The sequence below is a fragment of the Rousettus aegyptiacus genome, unplaced genomic scaffold (genome assembly GCF_014176215.1).
Source record: "Rousettus aegyptiacus isolate mRouAeg1 unplaced genomic scaffold, mRouAeg1.p scaffold_m13_p_4, whole genome shotgun sequence".
Taxonomy (NCBI): domain Eukaryota; kingdom Metazoa; phylum Chordata; class Mammalia; order Chiroptera; family Pteropodidae; genus Rousettus; species Rousettus aegyptiacus.
This window is the reverse complement of record NW_023416307.1, coordinates 121,404,282-121,428,104: the sequence shown is the minus strand read 5'-3', so window position 1 is coordinate 121,428,104 and position 23,823 is coordinate 121,404,282. Positions and strand designations below refer to the sequence as shown.

At 36.8% G+C, this 23,823-nt stretch overlaps 1 protein-coding gene and 1 pseudogene across 4 annotated transcripts in view; both read left to right on the top strand.

Moving 5' to 3' along the window:
* The window catches only part of VGLL4 (vestigial like family member 4), a 138,398-nt gene that overhangs the window by 5,033 nt on the left and 109,542 nt on the right, over positions 1–23,823 (top strand). For all 4 annotated transcript variants that reach the window (XM_036218760.1, XM_036218763.1, XM_036218759.1 and 1 more), the window contains exon 2: positions 8,166–8,242. In XM_036218760.1, the coding sequence (XP_036074653.1) occupies positions 8,179–8,242 (64 nt within the window). In that variant the 5' untranslated portion in view covers positions 8,166–8,178. The remainder of the gene's footprint in view (positions 1–8,165; positions 8,243–23,823) is intronic.
* Positions 22,338–22,456, top strand: LOC118601863 (annotated as a pseudogene).

Genomic DNA, 23,823 nt, shown 5'->3' with positions numbered 1-23,823 from the left:
AGTTCATTAAAGAAAGGGAAAAGCAAAAACTAGAGAAAGCAAAGACAAAACCCCAAAACAAGGAAAAAAGCCTGGAGTGTTGGGGATCTAGTTTATATATATCATTTTTTTAGTTGCCGTGAGTTATACAGTTTAAAGATATGGGCATACAATGAGGAAGGAGAAGAGTTTGTAACATAAAAGGTAAGCCTATGTAGCGTGAAAGGCCTGCTGGCAGTTCCCAGCATCTAATCCATAGGTTCCCCATGGTTTTAGCCATAGGGAATGAACGATTTTATTTTGTGTGGGGCAGCCACTTAAAGACTGTTTTCCTGTTTCTCCTTCACAGGTGTGGGAAATGAGTTGTTAGCAATCCCAGCAGAAATCTTCCTTTGTTCTGCAGGTGTCCTCCTGGTCTGGCTGCAGAGCTGATCAGCATACTGCAGTCAGAATGCAGCTCGATTTAACATTTTAGTTCTCTTTCCTCCTCCCTACATTAGTAGTCTGCTCTAAAGGTTCATATGTGAATTTTATGTTTTCTCCTTGGACACAATAGTGTCAGTGTGGGCCTACCAAACAGTTTCTTTCCAGGGGATTCTTTAGGGAGATGGGTAAACTTCAGCTAGCAGTAAGAATTTTACACCAGCATTGGCAGGCTCCTGTAAAAGTCATGAAATATGCTGTAACCTAAGTTTGGTTTTGTTGCTTTAAGCCTATGTGGATGGCCCTCAACTGACCCATACTCAGCTTTCATACATTCTGTGCTTATGCACAGGTTACAAATACAGCAAACTATTTTATAATAGCTAAGGATTTTAGTTATTTCATGGTAGCACTGTTTGGCAGCTCCTGTTTCCAGGGTCATCAAGGTGACTAAGTCTCACATCTCTACTCACTTTTGTCATTCAGGAATGATTATGTATAGAAGTAACAAGATGATGTAAATGGAAGCTGGCTAGATCTGTCTGATGTACTTGGTACAATGTTTCATATTATGGCAATATGGGTCAACTATTCATGACTGGGGCATGCTTAAATATGGAAAGTTTTCTAGCAAAGGGCCCATCTCTTTATGTTTCGTCTTTGATAGTCTGACTATTGAAAGAGTATTTCGAATAAGGGCTGGCTTCTATTTAGGAAGGTGGCTGCCATATTGTGATTTATAAGAAATATATATTTGGTCATTCAGATAACCAAAATATACTTCTCATATATATTTAGTCCTCCTCCACAGTTCCTGACTTACCGTGCCCCTAACCCTTGGAATTTCCTGAGTGTTGAGAGTGTTAGAGGTGTCTTTTGTTATGTGAATGAGGTGACTGTTAGAAGTACCTGAGGATGGGGTTGGTTGCCAGGAGAACCAAGCACGTGATCAGAGGGTTGGACCTCTCTTTCCCCCACCTCTAGGGAGGGTAGAGGGGCTAGAGGTTTATTCAAACATCAGTGGCCAAAGATGTAATCGATTCGCCCTATGTCATGAAACCTCCATACAATCCTCCAAGAGGAAGAGGTTCAGAGAACTTCTGGGTTGTGAACACATGGGGATTCAGGGACAGTGGTGCACCTGGAGAGGGCATGGAAGCTCCATGCCCCAATACATCTCTTCTCTCTGGCTGTTCTAAGTTATATCCTTTTACAATAAACCAGTGATTTAGAAAGTAACACGTTTCTCCGAGTTCTGTGAGCTGCTCTAGCAAATTAATTGAACCCAAGGAAGGGGTTGTGGGAACTTTTTATGGCTACTCTGTCAGAAGCACAGGTGACAACCTTGGATTGTGACTGGTGTCTGAAGTGAAGGGCAGTCTTGTGGGACTGAGCCCTTAACCTGTGGGATCTGATTCTATCTCCAGGTAGATAGTATCAGAGTTCAGTTGAATTCTTGGACACTCTGCTGGATAACCTTCACAGTTATCCATTGCAGGTTAACAGGTTTTCTTGAGCATGAGGAAGTAGAAGCCATTCTTCCTAATACTGAGTCTGTTCTTGGAGCCTGAAGTCCTTAGGGCTTATGTGTAATTCCTGTGTGGCTGCGGGCCCAGGAATCTGATGGCTCTGCAGTCTGAGTTGTTTTCCCTACTCTCAACATCAACTGACTTGGCATGAGCATCTTCTTACCTGCCTTGGTTACTATTCTTGTTACTCCATGCCTGTCTCTGTTCAAAGAAAGTAAAATGTGGCATGGTTTTCATGTGCTCAAGGGGAGAGGGCGTGCTTCTCTTTGATTACTTCAGAAATTTTCATGTTATTGCCTGATATGTGTCTCAAGTGTAGGAGAAAGATCTTGTACAGACTAGCAGTCTTGCCTTGGTTGTGGAGTGAAGGTGTTTTTTGTTGTTCTGATAACTTGAGCTAAATAACTGCTTTTCTCCAAGGGGCTTTATGAAAATCAGCTTAAGAACAGTAAAAATAGCATTGGATAGTGAGTCAATAGACTTGGATTCCAGTCTTGGCTTCTTCAAGAAGTCACTTATACGTTCTTGGCACCTTGGGTTTTCATCTGTAGAAGAATGCTAATAGTCATATTTGGTCAACCCACAGTGAGAATCCAATGAGGTAATTTATGTGTTTTTGAAAAAGTATATGCTATACAGCTATAAGGTGGTGGTGGTAGAATGAGAACATATACGTCTTAGTTGAGTTTACAAGGCATTTTTAGTGATGTTATATCATTTAATCCACATGCGAAGCTTGTGACTCAGGCACTGTTACTATAATTTTCTTTAAGTGAGGAAACTTGGGCCTGGAGAGGTTAAATGACTGGCCCATACATTTAGTGTTAGGCATTTAGAGCAAAGCGGAGAAGAAAATATACTTTCAGTAATTGAGTGTTGATTGAATGAGTGAAAGTGTTAAAGTAGGGCTCAGACTTTGCTTTCTGTAGCTAAAGTCCTGACCCTTCTGATTTAACAGATGATAAAGTGTAAGAAGGGGGCATTACACAAATGAGAGCTTCTTTAGCAGGAGGAGCAGAGAGGATGGTCTGAGAATTGGATGTTAACAGGAAGAACGTGTGTTTAAGAAGTTAGTGGGGCAGCAATTAGGACGCACTACGGGAAAGAAACATCTAGGAGAATGTTAACTCACATCTTCCTGATGTGCCCAAAGCTGTGCTTGCGTGTGGCTATCAGAATCTGGAGCTGATTGGTCGGACATTTCACTTCTCTCACTGACATGGACAGCTAGCCAAATCTACCACAGTGTGAGCACATTTGGTGTAAGTTGCTCCAGGGCAGTGAATTTACTTTTCTGTGCCTGCTAATACTCTTTCATAACTATACTAGTTAGCCACTGTGTCTGGAAGAGCCATGGAGTGAGGCAAGCCTGGTGCTATAGCTTTTACCTTGAAAATCTTGGAGCACTTCCATAACATATCTTGAAATTCCATTCCCTTGCCTCAAAACAATATAATCTAATACACCCATAATTCTGTTCTCAAGACAGATGCTCTTGTCCTCTCATTGATCAAAACGAGACAGTTATTTTTAGGAGGCCAAAATAATGGTGTTCATATTTATAGCTGAACTTGTCATTGGCACTGAATACCCCTAAATTTTAGTAGCTTTAGAATTGATATTTATTGTTCTCTAATTCTCAAACTTAAGCTATTTGGAAGAGCATATTATTAAAGATAAGGGGGTCCGAGGTAAGGAATGTGGGCTGGCAGAGAAAATGCATGATCGTTGCTTGAAAAAGAAAGAGAATATATGTTCTGTTCATCATGAGTAATGTTCATGTTGACAACAACCATGAAGGAAGGTGAATGTATAGAACAGAAATGGGTTGAATACAATAGAACACTCTTACAAATATACTTTGTCTTTTTCCAGAAACATATGTCTCTCACTTCAATGTTGTTATTATGTCCCCGGTGTTAGCATTTCAAGTGATTATATTTTTGGTTATGATCTCATAATATAAAAACTATCACAGAAATGAGACTCTGTTGGGATATACTTAGATTTATTTTCTGGATGATGCATAATCTTTTGCAAAAGGTGGTAGATGATTCATAAAGCATATGAAATAAACCAGACATGCCACTCCCCTGCTTAAAACCATTTATACTATTCAGGGGCTTTTTTACTGGCAGAATAAAGTCTCAGCTTTATTTTGCTCCAAAGGGTCTGCATGGTCTGGCTTTTGCCCACCTTCCCACCTCACTTCCTGTCCTCTCCCTCCTGTTTCCTGTGCTGCATGCAGTCAGGTCACAGCACTCCTCCACATCCATGAGTTAAGCTTTGGTGTGTCTTCGGTTTTTTGCAAATGCCGTTTGTCCCTCCTCCCCATCCTTGCACAAGAGTAATTCCTCGCATCCTTTAGGTCTCTGCATTCATTCATCTCTTCGGAGAAATCTTCCCAGATTACTTTATATAAAGTAGTGCCAGTGTCTTGTCATTTTTTTCAGTACATTTACCATCATTTGGAATTTATTTAATATATTTGTATATGTTTCGACAAAAAATTTCGACATATATAAAGCCCATTCACTTTTCATAATACCCTGTGAGGGAGGTAGTGTTAATATCTCCATGTTACCAATGAGGAAATAGATACACAGAGGTAAAGTTACTTCCCAAGGTCACAAAGACAGGAAGTGGCTGAGTAGATTCAAACTCAGATTGACATCTTTTAAATAGCCATTATGCTAATTTGCCTCTCAATGTGTTATGACCTTCTATCAAATACTGTACCTTTAGTTTTCCCCCCTCACATTTTGGGTTTGTTGAGCTGTGATATTGTGCCCGATATAAAATTCAGGAAACTTTTAAAAAATTGCTGTTACCTTTCACCTTTATTTGCTTAGGTCTTTTGTGGCTGGATAATGTCTAGTCCCTTGTCTTCATCTCCCACCTGTTTTATTGTGTTATTACTAGCTCATATTGACATTATCTCACAGCTGGTTCCTACAGAAGCCTAACTGATCTGCCTCCAGTGACTCCTCACTTCACTCCCTCATGTCAGACCATCTTCCCCGTAACTACTAAACTAAAAAATCAACATCATATCAGCAGCTTGCTCAGGGACTGATAATGACTGCCTGTTGCCTGTTGAATTAAGTGTGAACCTGTCTGGGTAGCCTTTGGCTCTTTCCTAAATCCACCCATATATCATGCTCATCCAAACTTAGCTTCTGCTGCTGCTTAACAAGTTTTCTCAATTCTAACCAGGCTGATCTTAGACTGTTGGATAAGACAAGGCCCTTGTACCCAGGAAATAATCAAACTGTGACCCAGGTAAGAGAGGTCAGAGAGGAGAGGGACTTCCCAAGAGAGAGAAACTGGGGAAGGAAGCCTTTGTTTGATGTGGCTTTTTGAATACACACACCCCAAAGAATAGATGTGCACAAGGTAACCACTTAGCTGACACTGATCTTCTCTTTTATCACATTTTATTTTTAAATTATATTTAGTCTTTTATTCTCTTAAATTTGTCTACTATTATTCTATTCCACATACTTGTTCACAAACAATGTTGGAACCCCTTAAAAGCAGGAATCATATCTTCAACCTCTCCAAAGTACTTTGTTGAACTCAGAATCATTGTGCAATAAAAATTGGTTGGTTTCATTAATAAGGAGGCAGCAGATGGCAGAAGTCTTGTAGTGGAACCTTAAACACTAACTAATCTCTTATCTACCTACGTTGAACATAAGTTGCTTGGGGGCTTAGATTTCACAGTATCTGAATAAACTTAAATATCTAATCTTCCACAATGCTGGAATTCTGGGTTTGTATACTTTATATAACTTAAGACAGATGTCAGTATGGATCTATTTGGGTTTAGAATTTTGAAAGTGTTGTCCTTCAACGTAATGGGGAAATTAAGGAATTGTGGGTCTAAATACTACATTAAGGAATAGAATGCTTATCAGTATTTAATCAAAATAAAAGACTTTAAACCCAAATCTTGCCTGAATAGGAAACTGGCTTGGGTGAAGAGAGAATGTTAATTTAGTTCTTGGGAGTTCAGCAAACCTTTTCCTAGCAATCTGTTCCAAACCATTCTTTGTTTTTTTTTCCACCTTTGAACAAGTTTACAGATTCTTACTCTCAGGACATGTTCTTTTCCATCTCACAAAGATTAGGACTGTGAATGTTATTTGTTTTTCTCTCCTATACTTCTGATTTTATTCATCCCCCCGTCTTTGAAAAAGGAGAAATTTACTCTCGGTTTATGACACCACTGCCCTTCCAGCCACTCAGTCTTCTCTGACTTCCTCAGGCTCTTGCAGTTCTGTCTCTGCCGCTGTCTCTTACCCGGACTGCATCCATGGTAACGCCCCGTTACCTTCTGCATGCCGCATGGCTGTGTCTTTCGAATCCTCTAACATGCCTTAGGCTTTCCATGGCTTAGAATGGCTTTAGTCCATTCCACACGGCACTACCAGAATAATTTGTGTTGAACACACAGATGACCAAGTTATTTTTCTGCTTAGAGATTTCAGCGGCTCCTTCATACATACAAAATCAAGCTCTAATCCTCAGTCCTTCCACGATGTAGCCCCAGACAATTTCCACCCCATTTGTTATTTTCTATTCCCATTTTACTCTTGTGGCTCATTTGGGCAACTTGTTCTTGAATGGATTCTGCTTATATTCCTTTCTTCTGGAGTGCTTCTGTATTTGTTTATCAGAGAGGCTCAGCACAAGTTCTGTTTTCATTTCAAAGCCCTTCAGAATTCATCTGTATTTCTATAGGATTTTGCTTGTAGTACTGTTTTGACATTGAGTACGTTTTGCTTTAATCCATTATTCTCTTAAGATGTTTCAAGTTAAAAGAAAGGCCAATGAAGTCTGAGAGATTTCGAGTACAAAGAGCTACCATCCCCACTGCTTTTGCCCCTGCGTCAGGCATAGCAGCATGTCAAAAGTGTAGGAAGGAAAGTAAGCTGCTTATTTTGGTTTATTCCAGTGTTTCCCAAACTTACATATTGTAGAAAAGATTTTTTTTCTTACAAAATGTGAATATCCAGTGCAAAATACTTTGGAAAAGTACCGCCTTAAACTAGACTTCCTGTAGGCATGTCCGCTGTACAGACGAAAATCCTTCGAAGGCAGCCAGTTGGCCGTGCTCGTTTTTCCTGCCTTAGCACCTAGTGAATACTTAATGTTAATGAAATCACTTGCAAAATTAAGAATTAATGTTCTTTTGGAGGCTTGAAGTATGAATATTATAAAGAAAAGCCGGTCTGCTGCACGTTGTAACTGGCACATACATAAATACTCAGTAAATGTTGAAGAATGCTGGATAAATGCTGAGTATCTTTAAAGGTGTGCAGTGAGGTATTTTTTTCTCAGTTCTTGAACTAATAGGATGTCTCTTTTCCTAGTTATTTGTGTGTGTGTTTGTGTGTGTGAGTGTGTGTTTAAACTCAAGGAAAACTGGGCAAAAGTAGCTGGTTTTTTAGGTTTTCTACCATCTTTAAATCTTTTACAGTGTTTGCTTTTATACATATGCTATAATTTAAGAAAACAGAATTAAGAAAAAAAATCCAGGCTTAGTTAAAAGTATGATGCTAGATAAATTGGTGATAGGCAGTGGTGATAGGAAATACACTATAAAACATGACATTTTAAAATAAAGATTTCTGTTGGACTTAAAATACCATTTAACCCACCAATGGAATCCACACACAACTTTTCATGTGTACACTGCATACATTAAGCTACACAGTCATGCAGAGTCTCTTAGCTAAGGAGGTAAAAGAACAGAATGGTTCAATCGTAGTAATTTTTGTTAAAACTAAAAAACTAAGAACTGCCACCACCATAACAAAAATCTCATTAGTAATAATGCTATGTTCATAGACCAGCCTTTGTTTTGAAAAATATTTTTTACTGAGTATGTCTGTGCAGGCATGTTATTATGCTCACACATAAACATTTATAAGCACAAATAACATAGGCATGAATATTCACAATATCCCGTCTTTTAGTTCTGCCATGAGTTACTTCCTGGAATCAGGAAGGTTTAGCTTAGTAGACAGAATGGAATTTAACCCTTTTTTCTATCTGCTCCTGAACAGAGTCCATTCAGTTTCTTCCCAGGATGGGAAGAATTTCATCTTCAGAAGAGTGATTTGCATTTCGTGGGAGAACCATTCTAATTGTTAAAACCAGAATTCTAAAACTCTTTTGAATTCTGTTTAAATTCCTTTCTCTCTCTCTCTCTTTTTTTCCTTTTAGGTTCCAACCAGGAATGGAGACGCCGTTGGATGTTTTGTCAAGGGCCGCATCTCTAGTGCATGCTGATGATGAAAAACGTAAGTTAGGCATCTATTTTGAGTGCTTTTTACTATGCGCTATAATAAAATTAGGAGTTTCACGGCACGATTTTGTGGCTATATGCTGTTCATTTTGGTTGTTTTCCTCAGAGATAACAGCTTGGCATCCTTATTTATATTTTCAAGTGCCAGAACATGTAAGTCTTTTAAATGTCATCTTTGATTGCTAGGGTTGAGCATTTAACTGCAGGAAACCTTTCCTTCTCAGCTTCCTTTAGTGGGGCCTGGAATGGACAAACTCCTTATGTCTCTATGAGTTTAGATAAGTATATGTTGGTTGATATTCTAATTGACTAGCAGAGAATGAGAGATGGAAGAAATCATCCAAGATCATTCCTGTCATTGGAAGTGTGCAGTACATATCATAATGGAAAACAGTTGTGAAAATTCCATTTGCATAGCTGAAGGAGCATTTTGGGAAAAACATTCACTAATGTGTTGGGAGAGGGGCAAAAGGAGAATGAACATTGACATCAGGAGATTGATTATTCCACAATACGTTAAAGTGACTTTCCTGCTCATCCTAAGGTATATTTGTTTTTAAATATTCTGTTCAAGTTTAAAATTACTTGCTAACAATATTTGCAAGAATGACTGTTTTATGTGGCAACAAAATTGAGTGTTTTTTCCCTAAGCACTAAAAGACTAATAATAAAAATATAAGGTTGAGTATGTATACATATAAGTTCTGGAAGATGAACTACTTTTTGGTTGAGTTCTTAATGACTTGGCAACTAGAAGTGCATGCCCTTAAAATGTAAGGTCTGCCTTTTTACTAGAGGTTAAGACTTTTAAGCCTCAGTTTCCTCATTAATAACAGGAAATAACAATACATACTTGAAAAGTATTTGTGAGGATTAAATAGGCTATTGTGTATCTAAAGCTTATTTTAGCTCTCAACTCCTAAGGACTGGGGACCGCCTTGCTGTATTCTCTTATGACTCCTTGTTGGGTCTCTAATAGGACTACTCGACTGCTTTCATAAGCAGTGTGCCTGCGTCTTCCTACCCTGACTACCATGCAAGATTATCTTTAGACTAGTGATTGGATGAGATAACCACTAAAGTTTTATTTAACCTCCTCTGTAATTTACATTTATTTAGCTTTTGATTGTTGGGAATCAGATATATGTACCCAATAGTGAGGTATAATTATTCCTTCCTAAGGAAGTTGAAGCTCGGGGATGTTAAGTGTCATTCCCAAGCACACTGAGCTAGTGAGGGGCAGCTCAGGTTGCAGGTTTTTATCAAAATAACAAATGCCTCTAAGATTGCAATAAATGTTCCTGACTTGAATAGCTAGTTGCAAACTTCGTTAAACATCAATACGGTTTAGAAGTTTTTATATAAGGTAGTATTTTGAATTTCTTTATTATAACACCCACCTATAATTAAAATTAGGAAAAGAAAATACTGTGAATGGAAAACAGAAGGAATGACCTCAGGGTGGCCCCTCATGCCCTGAGTGTAGGGATTTTCCTTTTTTCTGCTACCTTCTCAGGCTCTCTCTAGGAACCCAGCTTCAGGATCACACTGTTGGGTTGGAGGCCTGTGTAGCCTTTAGTTCAGTGAGCAACGATTGAATGCTTATGTGTGAGGGGCATATACAGATGGATGAGGGCGGTCCCTGCCTTCATGGTGCTTCTAAACTTATTGTGTTTAGACTTGTTGCCACTGTAAAATGTATAGAAGGGGTGACTGGGTCTACTTGGTGATGTAGATGCAGGGCCTCCTTGGAGCCTATAGTTTGGGAAAGCTGTTTTCATAGAAACAATGATACTGCCAAGGGACAGAGGAATCTTTATTTTCCTCCTGTGTTGAACACAGTCATTAGCGTTTTGCAGAGGAAGGATATACAGTTGGCTCTCTGTATCTGTGGGTTTTGCATCCCAGGATACAACCAACCATAGATCAAAAATATTTGAAAAGTTACATTGTTGCTGACATGTACTATGTAGTTAGGCCTTTCATTGTTGTGTCTTTACTGAACATGTACAGGCTTTTTTCCTTGTCATTCTCTAAACAAGGCAGTTTAACAACTGTTTACATAGCATTTACATTGTATTTACTTAGGTATTGTAAGTAATCTAGAGATAATTTAAAATGTATGAGAGGATGTGTGTAGGTTATTTGAAAATACTGTGCCATTTTACGTAAGGGACTTGAGCATCTTGGAATTTTGGTATTTAGCGGGACCTGGAACCAGTCCTGTGTGAGCATTGAGGGGCGACTGTATACATATAATAGGCTAGAATGACTACAGAGTAGACTTTATTTTGGAAGATCTTTTGGAAACTGGTGATTCCAGTTGGTTTAGGAATGGACTGATATAATTCTGGAATCCCTTTGTAATGGTTTTAGCTTCTTGGGATCATTTTTTGCATCTAAACAAGAGGGAAAAAGTCCAGAGATGTCTGTATTTAATTATTACTATGTAGACAACATTTTTGAGAAACTTTTTAAACTTTTTTTACTGTGGTGCTCTATGAACTGGTTACTCATAAGAGTATAGAACTCAAACACCAGGCATTCATTTTATTTTCTGTTACCTAGGAATGTAAGTGAAAATTCATGTAATTTATGGGCAAAGTTGAGCATTAAGTTCAGCCTTTCAAATAAGTTTCTTAAGACCTATTTAGGCTTGTTCAGCCTGATTCAGCTTTTCCTGTCCTAGATTAATTCTATTTTTGCTTTTGTTATAAGTTGCTCTTAAATTTAACATTCTCCTTAAAACATTAAAAAAAGTTCGTGTGTAATCTGATTTGGGTGTCTTATTCCAAACAGAAAAATGTTACTACTACTTGAGATCAGTTTCCCAACTCAGGTAGGTGACCTAAATGATGCTCTTTTCTTTTGCTCATGGAAAACCAAAAACTTAGGCATTTTTGAGGATCTTATTGTATTAGCGTTTTGAAGAGAGAAGTACCTTTTAGGACTTGAGTATATAATACCTGATAGCCTTAAGGCTTCATTATGTCTACTAGTGGAGAATAAAAGAAATATCTTAATAGTGCACTGTAGAGCTAAAGTCAATAGTGAAATGGTGGTTTTGTAGTAACACAATAGTCTCTTATCTGAACGGCCTAGCAGGAATACATTTACTTAACATAATCATTCCACTGCTCATGAGACATTGATTTAATCAGTGTCCAGGGTAATCCTGGAAGGTACTTAATGAAAATACAACACGAGATTGCCGGTTTTCCTTGTGCTTGAGGAATCCCTCCTTTCAGTGATCATTAATGCTGGTATTGGGAAAACCCCAACCTTTTTTCCAATTTTTACTTTGTAGTAGTCAAAATTGAACAAAATTTGAGGAAAGACGTTTATACACTGATGTTTACAACAATACCTTGGTGCATCTTTAACGTGATAATTAGTTTACAAATCTTTTACGTTGGGTACAAATTTTGTTCTTACATCTTCTGATTATAAGGTCCTCTTGTATCTGCTGACTTCGTCACTTAGATTAAAATAATTTTAAGGGAGGAGCACAAGAAAAAAAGTCTCTTGAAAATGTTGCTTACATGTTAATGATAATGATTATAGACACCTTGGGACTTTTTTCTGTTTTCGAGGATTTTGGTGAAGGGCATAGTACTGTTGAGCTGGTCTAATGAGTGTGCATGTGATCAGAAAAAGCTGGATTAGGTTGGTGTGAGTGACGGAGAGGGAACAGGAAGAGAAGACAGCTTTTGCAGGTGTTGTTGCATCTGCGCCTAGAAATTCACTAACTCCTTGTTTGGTGAAGATGTTTGAAAGCTGACTAATTGATGAAGCATAAATTATCATAATCCTTCTAAGTAAAGCGTTCCTGGGATTGCAAGCTTTTATGATAATGGGACTGGTGCCCAGATGTGTGAAATATTTTTGTTTCCTATCCAATGAATTTAAACATAATGATGAGGTACACTCACATACTGTTTTCTCCAATTGATTTCTTCTCTCCAAGATCATGTTGACTTTAGTCAGCCTCCACATCAATAAAGTAAACCAGTTGCTGTGTGCACGGGTTACAGTGATTTAGCTAGCACTTTCCTTTGAGCAAATCAGCTGGGCCTGATTTTATTATCTCTTTTCCTCTTTGCTCTTCCCTCTTCCCTCTTGGCATCTGATAGGCTGGCTTTCAAACATTGTTAACCGTGGTGCAGAGCTAAAAAAGCATTTATATTGTGACCCTTGTACTCATATATTGGCATAACTGATACAAAAGCTTCAGAAAATAATATTCTGATTTTGCACAGTGTAGTTTGATTTGCCTTTTTTATTCTTTGCTTTTTACTTATTCAAATAAAAGTTGGGTTGCGACTCATTAAATCGATTTTAGGATCCATTAATGAATTGGGAACTGTAGTTGAAAACATGATTTGATTTATATCTCCTTCATTGGATAAACTTATTTCTGGCTCCTCCATTTATGTACTGGGGAGACTTGACTAACATGTGGGTCATGAAAATAGAGTGAGCCAGGGTATTCAGACATGCTGGAATTATCGGTGACTGGACAGGAATGATGTCATCTTATTGTTCTCTTTCAAGAGCACTAGAGGACTTGGCACACCAATTATAAGCAAACATGACTACTCCATTAGAGGCAGCTCCTCTCTATTCTAAGCCTGTATTGTTCCTGATTTTTAGAGCCAGTACTCAAGAAAATGGTCATTCCTCTTTGGTTAAACCTATTTGACTCCCTCTTATTCCCTAAAGTGTTCTAGCTGCCCCATGTCTCCTTTGAGACTGCCTAGTAGACACTGATTGAGAGGACACCAATGTGATTCTTTGTAGCCTAAGTTTATGACTATAGCTTTTATCCTCTAGAATCCTAAACACCTGAGAGGGATGCCATGCATTTCCACGGTGACAGTGGCTCACTGTAGCAGAGATTCCCAAAGAGAGGAGGAGGGAGTATTTGTAAGCATTCTGAAAATGCCTTCCCAGGTGATTCTGATGTCAGGTCCCTTCTCCCAGATGACAGTCACTGGCTTAATAGTATTCCTAGAGAAGTTCTGGATCTGTATCTTTAAGAAGGAGGTGCTAGATCCTTCTGGTTATGAGATGCTGTAATTCTTTGGCTACCATATATCCTTTTAACAGATTTACTAGTTGTTTATATTTTGTCTCATTTATTATTCACTCTCTTTCTCCACACACACACACACACACACACACACACGATTCTTGAATAATGTTATTTCATTCAACATCATTTGTTATGGTGGTGAGAAGCTCTAGAAACTTAATTCCTGTTGATATCAATTAACCTATGGTAAAATTGGTTTCATTATACATTATTTTGCTGAATGTCACAGAACCTATCAATGATGTTAAGTGAGAACTTATGGTGTGTGTGTGTGTGTGTTTGCGTGTATAGATATAGATATAGATTATTTTTCCTGAAACATTTGATAGTAAATAGGCGGTATCATGACTCTTTACTTAATACTTAAATATGTGTTTCCTATGAATGAAAATATTCTCTTGTATAACCTCAATATGGTTATCTTCATTAAAATGTTTTATATATAAGGATGAAAGCGGGCATAAAATCTTTATGCTTATAGTTCTTTTACAACTTCATAAGCAGAATATGAATTTATAATTTATTGTAGCCAATAAAAGTTAGCTGTGATACAACAGATAATGATCTGTTACGACAAAACCCTGTTCCGCTGGTCTGTGGCACCTCCTGCCGCTGTGCTGTGTTCAATTCTTCTGTGTCATTGTGTCTGTACTGCCATGTGTCCTTTGACGCAATCTCCCCACCACTTTTATCTTGCACACGCTTATAAAATATTTTATTGTACAGATTATGGTGACGTAAGTTGGCTTTCTCAGTGCGAATGCCTCAGTTTCATATCATGTTTGTTTTTGTCTTTTTCTCATCACACCAAGAAAAAAAATGTAAACAGTCACTGAAATTATGTTTCGATGCTTGTTGATATACTAGGTGTGTGATTTACAATACGCTTCTGTCAGATTTTTGAAAAGTTCTCATTGAAATGACACAAGTAAAAATTCCTCACTGACCACTGTGCATTTTTGTTTATAGACCTCGGTTTAAGGATTATGTATTACCTCATCTCATTCTCACAGTAGCCCCATTTAATAGGTAGGTACTGTAATTAGTCCCATTTTATAGATAAGGAAACTGAAGCTTACAGTTTAAATAACTTGCCTAAGGGTATGGAACTGGTAGTGACTGTGCCAAGATTTGAACTCAAACAGCCTGACTTTGAAGTCTAAGCTCTTAATTTATCTGCTATCTACCTTCTCAGATAGAGGGCATTGAAGAGTTGACTGCTGATTAAAAAAAAATAAAGCAAAATAAAACAAAGCTGTATATACTATCTTTGTTAATAAGTCAACAGAGAGGTTTTCATTTGGAAAAGGTTTCCCAACCAGGGAAATAGCATTTCCAGAGCACTGAGTAGTAATAATCTGCCTAATGTTTAGGACAGGCAGTAGCACACATTCAGAATCTGCCGTGACTCTGCCTCCCATGTGTGTGGGTGGTTCAGATGCACACTGCCACAGAACTTCTCTTCATATGGAGCTTTTGTTTCCAGTAAATACTTCAGTTGACTCAGGATTTCCACTCCCATGATGAGCTGCTTCACAACGTGTATTGGATCCCTCATTGCCAAAGTGTTTAAGTAGAGATGAGATGACCACTGTCCAGAGGCATCGTAGAAGGGCATTGAGTGGGTGGGTGGCCAGACTTGACCTAAGACTCTTGACCTGAGACCCTAGACCTGTTCAAGGCAAGGATCCTGTTCCATACTCCTTTGCATTCCAAGCATGTACCATTTGGTATATATGATCAACATTTGATAAACATCTGTCTGTTGATAGTAGAGTAACTGCTGGAGTAAAAGGCTCATTTCTATGGAGTTAATTTTTTTAGCAGTAGCAAAATTTACTCCGTATAATTATCACTATTGTTACTAATGTACAAATCCAAAGGAGTACTGTATTCCACGTGATAATTCTTCATAGTTTGCAAAACATTTTATTTGGTGGTTGTGTCAAGAATCCTTGCAGTAGGCCGAGTGGGGGGCGACAGGGGAAAAAAATTAAGCTTGAAGAAGTTGGATGCCTGATTCAAGGTTAAAGTGTTTAAAAAAACCAAAAAGCTTGAGGTGCTTTCCCCCTTCAGTACCCTCGTGTGCAATCACATGCTACGATCATCAGAAGAGAAATTCATAAATGAGTGTCATCTGTTGCTGGACGGTGTAGTCTTCCAGAGTAGGAAATCACAGTGACTTGGGGAGTTATCTTCTCCGACTCTGTATTCCCAAGCCTCCTTTTGATGTTCAAAACAAGGACTGAATTTACTGCCTTTTCTAAAGGTTGGAGACACTATTAATATGTTTTGTGTTTTCAATTATTTCCCTTTTGTGAGCAGTGGCATTGAAATATCTCCCAGCAGTCTATTTTACTTTAAAAAGCTTCATTAAACAGAAAACATAAGGTAGGATAGTATTATGTCTTATTTAAGATACTCTGTAGGTCTGGTCAGCTGCTTTAATCAAAGTTTGCCTCCCAGGGTAGGCACCTGGCATTTATTGAGAAAGCTTCCCTCCAGAGACAGCTACTACAAATGTCAGTGCTATTTTTGTAGTTTTATATCAGATCAAATTAGCATAATAAATGTTAGAAATGGATCTCCACTAGTGATAATAATGGCTTGTTAATTAGCATAATGGATATTGAAATAGTCTTTCACCAAATAGCTCTTTAGATACTTGATGGTCTATTCTATTTCCCTTAAATGAATATTCATTTCTCAATCTTTAGAAATCCATGCTTTACTTTAATACAGATAAAAATGCTATGAGCTATTTTAATGTCGTTTGCACTTCAGTTTAAAATATCAGAGTGAAGAATCCTTGCATGAAGTACTCCTTTTTTTTTTTTTTTTTTTTTTGATACATATCTTCCCGCATGTCCCCTTTGCCTCCCAGCATGGTCTTCCCTCCCTGTTCTCTCTTCCCCTGTCTGCATCCTAAGAATCACTCTTCTTATCAGTGTCTCATCTAAACATCCCCAGTACAAGCAAACATTCTTTGTTGGATATGCCTTCTGAACTCATCATGTGAAGTCACTGTCTTCTCCACCCAGATGGCCTGTCAGTGGCCCTCCTTTAAGATGGTATGTTCAGACCTAAACAATGATTTCTGTATGTGATCAGATTTAGTATAGTGTACCTAGGACTAGCACTAGTTTTAATTTTGTCCAAGAGTTCTTGGGAGTGAAGGGTCAGAAGAGGGTAGGGCAGACTGGTGACAAGTGCCAGAAGCAGCCAAGTGTGAGACGAGGGAACAAGGGGAACTGGAGAACAGAAGGCCTCTACTCCTTTTCACGGAGCAGCTGCCACCAGCCTCCTGGCCACTGTTGCGTCAGAGCTGGCTCATGAGAGGCAACCTCGCAGGTCTCTTCCCAACTCTGGACTTCATGTTGAGAACTTGAGATCAATCACTGTGGGAGATTTATAATATGGCAAGAGCTGCAGATCAGGGCTTTTTGGTTTTTCCTCCCGGGACAGAGCCAGTTGTTACCATTTACCGGCACGTGTTGCTTTATTGTGCTTCACTTTATTGCACTTCACGTTGAAGGCAAAGCTGTCCCACGAGTGAGAAGATGGTGACTTGCTTCGTTGTGGTCTCGAACTGGACCCACAATATCTTCAAGGTTTGCCTGTACCCTGTCACAGGCTCCCACTGACCATTTTTACATGGGAATGTGGGGCTGAATTTGTCAGATATTCTAATTGTTCAAGCAAATTTAAACCCGGATTTTCATGTAAAATTTGTAGGTTTTAAAAATTTTGTGTGAGCCAAACAGTGGATCCTTTGCCAGATTGGACTTTTAAATATGATCAAGTATGTGCTTTCCGGTCTAGTCTCAATACTTCTAATACGTACTACAATAACAGTAGTTTTTTTATTTTTTAAGCAACCTATATCAGCTTCTCTCCCCTCCCCCATTATAGCTGTGAATTACGGTAGCAATTTTGTAAGAGCTAATAAAAATGATATTTAAAATTACACTACCTCCTAGTTCTGATCATTATCTTAATGTAGAAATTAATTTGCATATGTATTTTTTCTTCCCATTTAGATTTTCTGTTAAAAGACAGAGGCCACATCTTTTCTTCTTTTTGCTTTCTTAAAGATCTTTGTACTTGTTGACTTGACATTTGACATGGATATAATTTGTACAGCAAGCATTCGAGGTTTACACTTTCAGAGAAATTGAATCTAGTTTGAAAAAATCGAACTGTTACATCCTTAGTGGCTTTAGGTTTATTTTAACTGCCTTTTTATTGAATCACACTCTTCATTCCTTATAAATTAAATGAATAAATCTTTCCATTTGAAATCTGGGGAAATTTTCTCTAGAACTGCCTTTCTCATCAGACTTTACACGTATATGCTTTTTTTCCCTGTGAAAAATGCTGTTTTAATGTCACTTTTTTTTTTCATGGAACTTACTTTGCTCAACTGGACTATAGTCACTTTTTTAAAGAACTTGATGGGAGAAATCTGTTTTGTACTAATAAGCAAGGGTTGAGAAGAGTGAACTTTCTATTTTCTTAGCAAAGTGCTAATTTAGGGTGCTTTGAATAAAACAGTTTAAATTGCAAAGGAATATTTTATTTAGTAATTCAGGAGGACAAATTGGAATTTTGGATTAAAATGGCAGCTGGAACACATACACATGTAGCTCCTCTCTTACCAAAAATCCTTTAACAAAAAAGACATTTGAAAGAATCTGTAACACTGCTGGAAAACCAGAGAAGGAGCCTACCTTCAGTAGACTGAAAGTTAGGAAGAATTCTTGGAAAACTGAAAACAGATGGGATTAGATTGACAAAAAGAAAACAAACAAACAAAAAAAAACAAAAATAAAAGAGCATAACCCAAAACACAGGTGCAAAAGAAAACAGAATTAAAAGCAGAGCTTAGAGTGACTAACAACTGTCTACAGGAAGGAGCCCTAGAGCAAAATTCAGGAAATTAAAGTCTTCCATTTATAACAATGCCCCCCTGGCTAAGAACTAAGAACTATATCCTCAAGAAAGTGAACATCCTGTCTTAGGAGCATTCCTCAGGTAGGTTTATAAATCTGAGAGAAAAGCAGAGTAGAACATGATTACATGCCTTCTCCTTCCACCCCCAAACAAGAAAGGGTTTGGGGGAGGCAATGTATGCCTTCCTGTGGGCACTATCTACTAAAGTCCTTTATCACTGGAAGACTTTCTTATTTTGGCATGTTTGTATATTTTTCTCCCAGCTTGCCTTCCTGCTTGCTCCTGCTCATATACCCCAAAGTAAAGCCCATCATTGGATACCTCTTGTAGTCTTACATAGAGCCTGTATTTGACCCTCCCTCAAAAAGAGTCTTAATACTAGAGAGGAAGAATGCATTAGTTAACCTTGTCGATTGACCCAGTCTTTTATTCTTAAGTATGAATGAATATAAAAAAATTACTAGACCATCGAGGAAAATATAGGATGAAAGAAAAGACCCAGCATAAGCAGAATTTGGGGAATATAGAAGCTAAAAACATGTTAGCTCATATCTTCGAAGAAATTTGAGATAGCGAATATGTTAAATAAAAGTAGCCTACTATGAAAAAAGATCATTTAAACAACTAAGTTCATGGAAATTTAAAATATTGTCAAACAAAAGATTAAATAGGTCAGCTTGAGAATTGAATAGGTAGGATTAAAGACAAAAATGAGTGATCTGGAAGATTGTTAACAAAACTTTGCAAATATTACAGGGAAATTAGGAGGTAATACAAATCAACCCCAGGATCTTAAGCATTCATAATTAGATAGAAATTTGGGATGAAGGCAAAGAAGTACTGAGAAGATCATTTATTGGAAAAATAGGAAACAAGTGAGCCAAATGAACAACCAAAAATAATAATAAAAACAAACTGAAAGTAGAAAGAAAATCAATCCTTTGCTTTATCTTTATATAATAGACCTCCCCGCCCCTCCGCCACCCCCGACTTTAGCCACAGGGAATATGTCCCAAGACTCCTAGTGGACATTTGAAACCAAAGATAGTACCAAACACTGTATTATGTTTTCCCTATATATACATACCTCTAATAAAGTTTAATTTATAAATTAGATACAGTAAGGGATTAACAACTAAAAGAATAGAAGTTATAACAATATACTGTAATAAAAGTTAGGTAAACGGCTTTGAGACCATTATTAAGTCAAACAAGGGTTACTTGATTTGATAACCAAGGTGGCTACTAAGGGACTGACCGGTGGATATCATATATGATGCGAATATGCTGGAAAAAGGGATGATTTATGTTCTAGGAGGAATGGAGCAAGATTTTATGCTATTTAGAATGGTTTGCAATTTAAAACTTAGGCATTGTTTATTTCTGGAATTTTCTATTTAATATTTACGACTGGGAACTGAAACCACAGAAAGCAAAACCGCAGATAAGGGGTGCAGGGACTATTGTAAATGAAAATGACAAGTACACCTAAATGCTAAAACCAAAATAACAGTTTCTAAAAAACAGACCAGTAGAATACACAAACCTTAGGTGAATTCGATTAAGGAAGAAAGAAAATATGCAGTTTACAGGACATTAGAAATGACAAAAGGTACATTATTGGGAGTAAAGATAAGAATAATATACAAATATGTACACATATAAAAAGTTTGAAAAGTGGATAAAATGGATGATTTTATTTGGCCACGAAGAGGTAGAAAATCTGAGTTGGCCAATAATTATAGGAAAAATTGATAAGATAATCAAGAGATATGAGACCCAAATGATTTTATAGGTGAATTACCAAATCTACAAGAAACACATTTCCTTATAAGACTATCTTAGTATATATAGCACTTTCTAATTCCTCCTATAAGGGTAATATAACCATGATAAAAAACTGGTCAAGGAAAGTACAAATTGTATGTATATATTATAAATTGGTTTCACTTATAATGCAGATATGAAAACCCTGTTAAATATTTAAAAATAAATCAGTCTAGCAGTGTATTAAAAGAGTAGCATATTTCATATCCAAGCAAGTTGTTTGTATCACAAAAATGTAAGGATGGTTCAATAATAGGAACTCTTATAATTATATTTAATAGATTAAAAGAAGAAAAATCCATATAATATTCATGATAGAAGCCTAAAAATATGTTTTCAAATTCAGCATCTATTCATGATAAAAGCTGTTAGTACGATAGGAATTAAAAGAAACTTTTTAAAATTGATAAAAGTTATCTGCTAGAAACTTATGGAAATGTTTAATGGTAATACAGTTTATGTCAAGAGCAAGACACTTTGGATAGCATTAAACATGAGATTCTAGCTATTAAATTTTTAAAAAACTGTAAAAACTAAAGAGATAGGCAAAACTATACTTTTCAATTGTTTATAATCTACCAGAAAATCATAACCATAAATAAGGAGAAAAAACTACTATGACTAATAAGAGACTTAAATAGGGTGGCTAGTTAGAAGAATAGCATTTAAAAAAATTGATATTATCTTTTTTTACTTGCAGTGATCAGTTAGGAATTATCTCTAAAAAAAAAAAATCAGTCATAAATCAACCATAGATAATATGGTGTATAGTATGAGGCAAGAAAATACCTAACAAACATGTAAAATGTATAAATAAATTATAAAACTAATGACATAAAGATCTGAGTAAAAGGATATACAAACCATAATTCTGAGTAGGGAGATTCAGGCAAGGATGTCAAGTTACATTGTATCTAGAGATTCAATGTAATCCTAACCAGTATATCAGAAATAATTGTTAGTCGATAAGCTGATTTCTAAAGTTCAAAATATTTGAAAAATAAAGGGCAGGGAAGGAAGGGTCTTGCTATATCAGGCATTAAAGAACACTCTAAATTTATTACTATTAAGTAAAATGGGATAATGTTGGCAAGAAGATAACTATAGCAGTATTTCCTAAACATTTTAAAACCACAATTCATAGTAACAAGCATTTTACAATCTAAGTATATATACATATATATCAAACAGTTTTTACAGGGTAATACTTTATCAGAAGTCTATTTTATATTCTACATCATTAAAAGAACAGCAACAGTGAAGGGTATGACCCATTAAACTGATTTTAGGAACCACTAATGGGGGGAAACTTGCTTGCAGTTTGTAAAACCCCAAGCTAGAATAATTGAAACAGAGTAAAGTTCAGAAGTACACACAACACACATTTAATATATCATAAAGGCAAAAATTTAAATCCATGGGAAAAGAACGAATTGTTTTTTTTTTAAAAAAAAAGGTTAGACAGTGGCTAATCATTTGGAAGAAAGTTAAGTTAAGAAGGTTTCTTGCCTTATACTATACACTCAAATAAATTTCAGATTGGTTAAAGAATTTATATATACGTAGGCCTTCAAAATCAATTGTGATGGAACTATAATGTTTATAACCCAACATCCAGTCACCAAAGGAGAGCTCAAACACTGCTAGATTCAGTTTAAATCAACAAATGTGTATTGCCCACCCATTTTGAACAATGTGCTAGGTTCTACAAGCTTACAGTCTTCAAGTGTAATGAGACAATTATATAAATAACCATGACACACTGGAGAGTGTGTTGGTCACCATGAGACATTTCCAAAGGACTATGAAGATTCCGAGGAGAAAGAGACCGTTTGGTGGAGAGAGAGCAAGAAAAGATTCATGGACAAGGTAGAAATAGAAGTGAGGGGTAGGAATGGAGAATGATGCCATGTTTCTTCCCAATAGTGGGAACAGCATGAACAAAGATGTGAAGACAAGCTTGGTGCATGGTATTTCTGGGGATTGATTGTCCTGTTGGCCGAAGGAAAATGGATATAAAAGTGTGGAGCCTTAAGAGTTTAGGATAGAGGGGTGTAGGGGCATATCATGAGCGCTAGTGTGAGGAAATTCTGGTTGGTTCAGTAGGCAATGAAGAACCGTTAATGGATTTTAAGTAGGGGAATGATGTGATGTGGACCCCTGCCAAACAAAACAAAATACACTGATTTTGTAGCAGTTAAGAATATAAAATTATGTCTATGGCCATGCCACCCTGAATGTGCCCGATCTAGTCTGATCACAGAAGCTAAGCAGGGTCGAGCCTGGTTAGTACTTGGATGGGAGGCCACCATAGAATACCAGGTGCTGTAGGCGTTTAAAAAGAAAAGAATATAAAATTATTTAATTACGAGATCTGACACTATAAAAAATATTAAGTTAGTAGGAATTATTATTAGAAAACCAGTCATCCTTTAAAAGAAACTACCTTATAAAGATTTTTGTATTTCAAAATCATTTAGATAAGCCAAATTAAGATCAATGAACAATAAAATAAAAAAAATGTGAGGGTCTGTAGCTCCTGGGCTTTGTGACAAAGAGCCCTACGAAAGAAATTTGATCTAGACTAGTTCTAATATAATTCTTCCTCCAGTGAAAGCAGCGAGAGGATTTACAAGCTTACATTCAAAATATTATTGAGAAAATATTATTGAGGGCCAGATTTGTATAGAGAACTATGCTAATTTTTGAACAGAACATATTAAAATGTATAAGATGTAACTCTTAATATCTAGCAAGAGGTAGACTTTAATAAGCAATTGTATTAGTTTTCGATTGCTCCTGTAACAATTACCACCAACAGTGGCTCAAAACAACATTCATTTATTTTATTGTTCCATTGATCTTGATTTGGCTTCTGTAAATGTTCCTGAACTTAGCAATTTTGTTTTGACTGTGGTACTTTAGGTCTGCTTTTCTCCATTATTTTCCTTCTGTCTGAACTTTAGAGGAATTTCAGAGATAAATTACAAGGAGCTACTTTACCTTGGCATTAGTACATCGTCTTTTCTTAATCTTTCTGTATTGAATTTTAAGCTCTTATTTTTTTTCCTAAAAATGGGTCATTCTGGTCAACCAAAGAGGTAGATAATTCAGTTTGAGGGCAGGCCCTAATTGCTTGTGTTACAACACCTCACTTTTTTTCTCTCTCGTGTAAATATAAACTTTATAAGCAAAGGAAAGCTTTATTAATATTTGTATCATAACTGTGTTCCACAGCAGCATTTTAACTAAAGGGAAATTATTCTTGAGATTTGCTAAAAATCCAGCTGTCCTGATTGTAGAAGAGTAGATGTTTATTTATTTTTCAAGAGTACAGAATTAAAATATAAAGGAATTATCCTTGAATGAAGTATGTGCATAAGAACATAGAAAGTTTGTCAGATTTTTTTTTCTTCTGTGGATTTGGTTATTTTTCATAGTATTGAACTTGAATTTAAGTTGAGATTTATGAAGTCTTATGATTTGATATTTACATGTTGTGTGTGTGGCACAAGTAAGTTAATGTCCTTGTATTAATAGCATAGGGAATAGAATGGTTAAAGCTTATCAATTGGAAGATAATCAGTTGAGGGCGAATGCATGTACACTTTAACATGTTTTTTAGAAGTGAGTAAATTAATTGTTTACATTGTGAAGGGGAGGGAAGGGCTTTAAAAAATTTGGTTTTCCATCTAATTTTA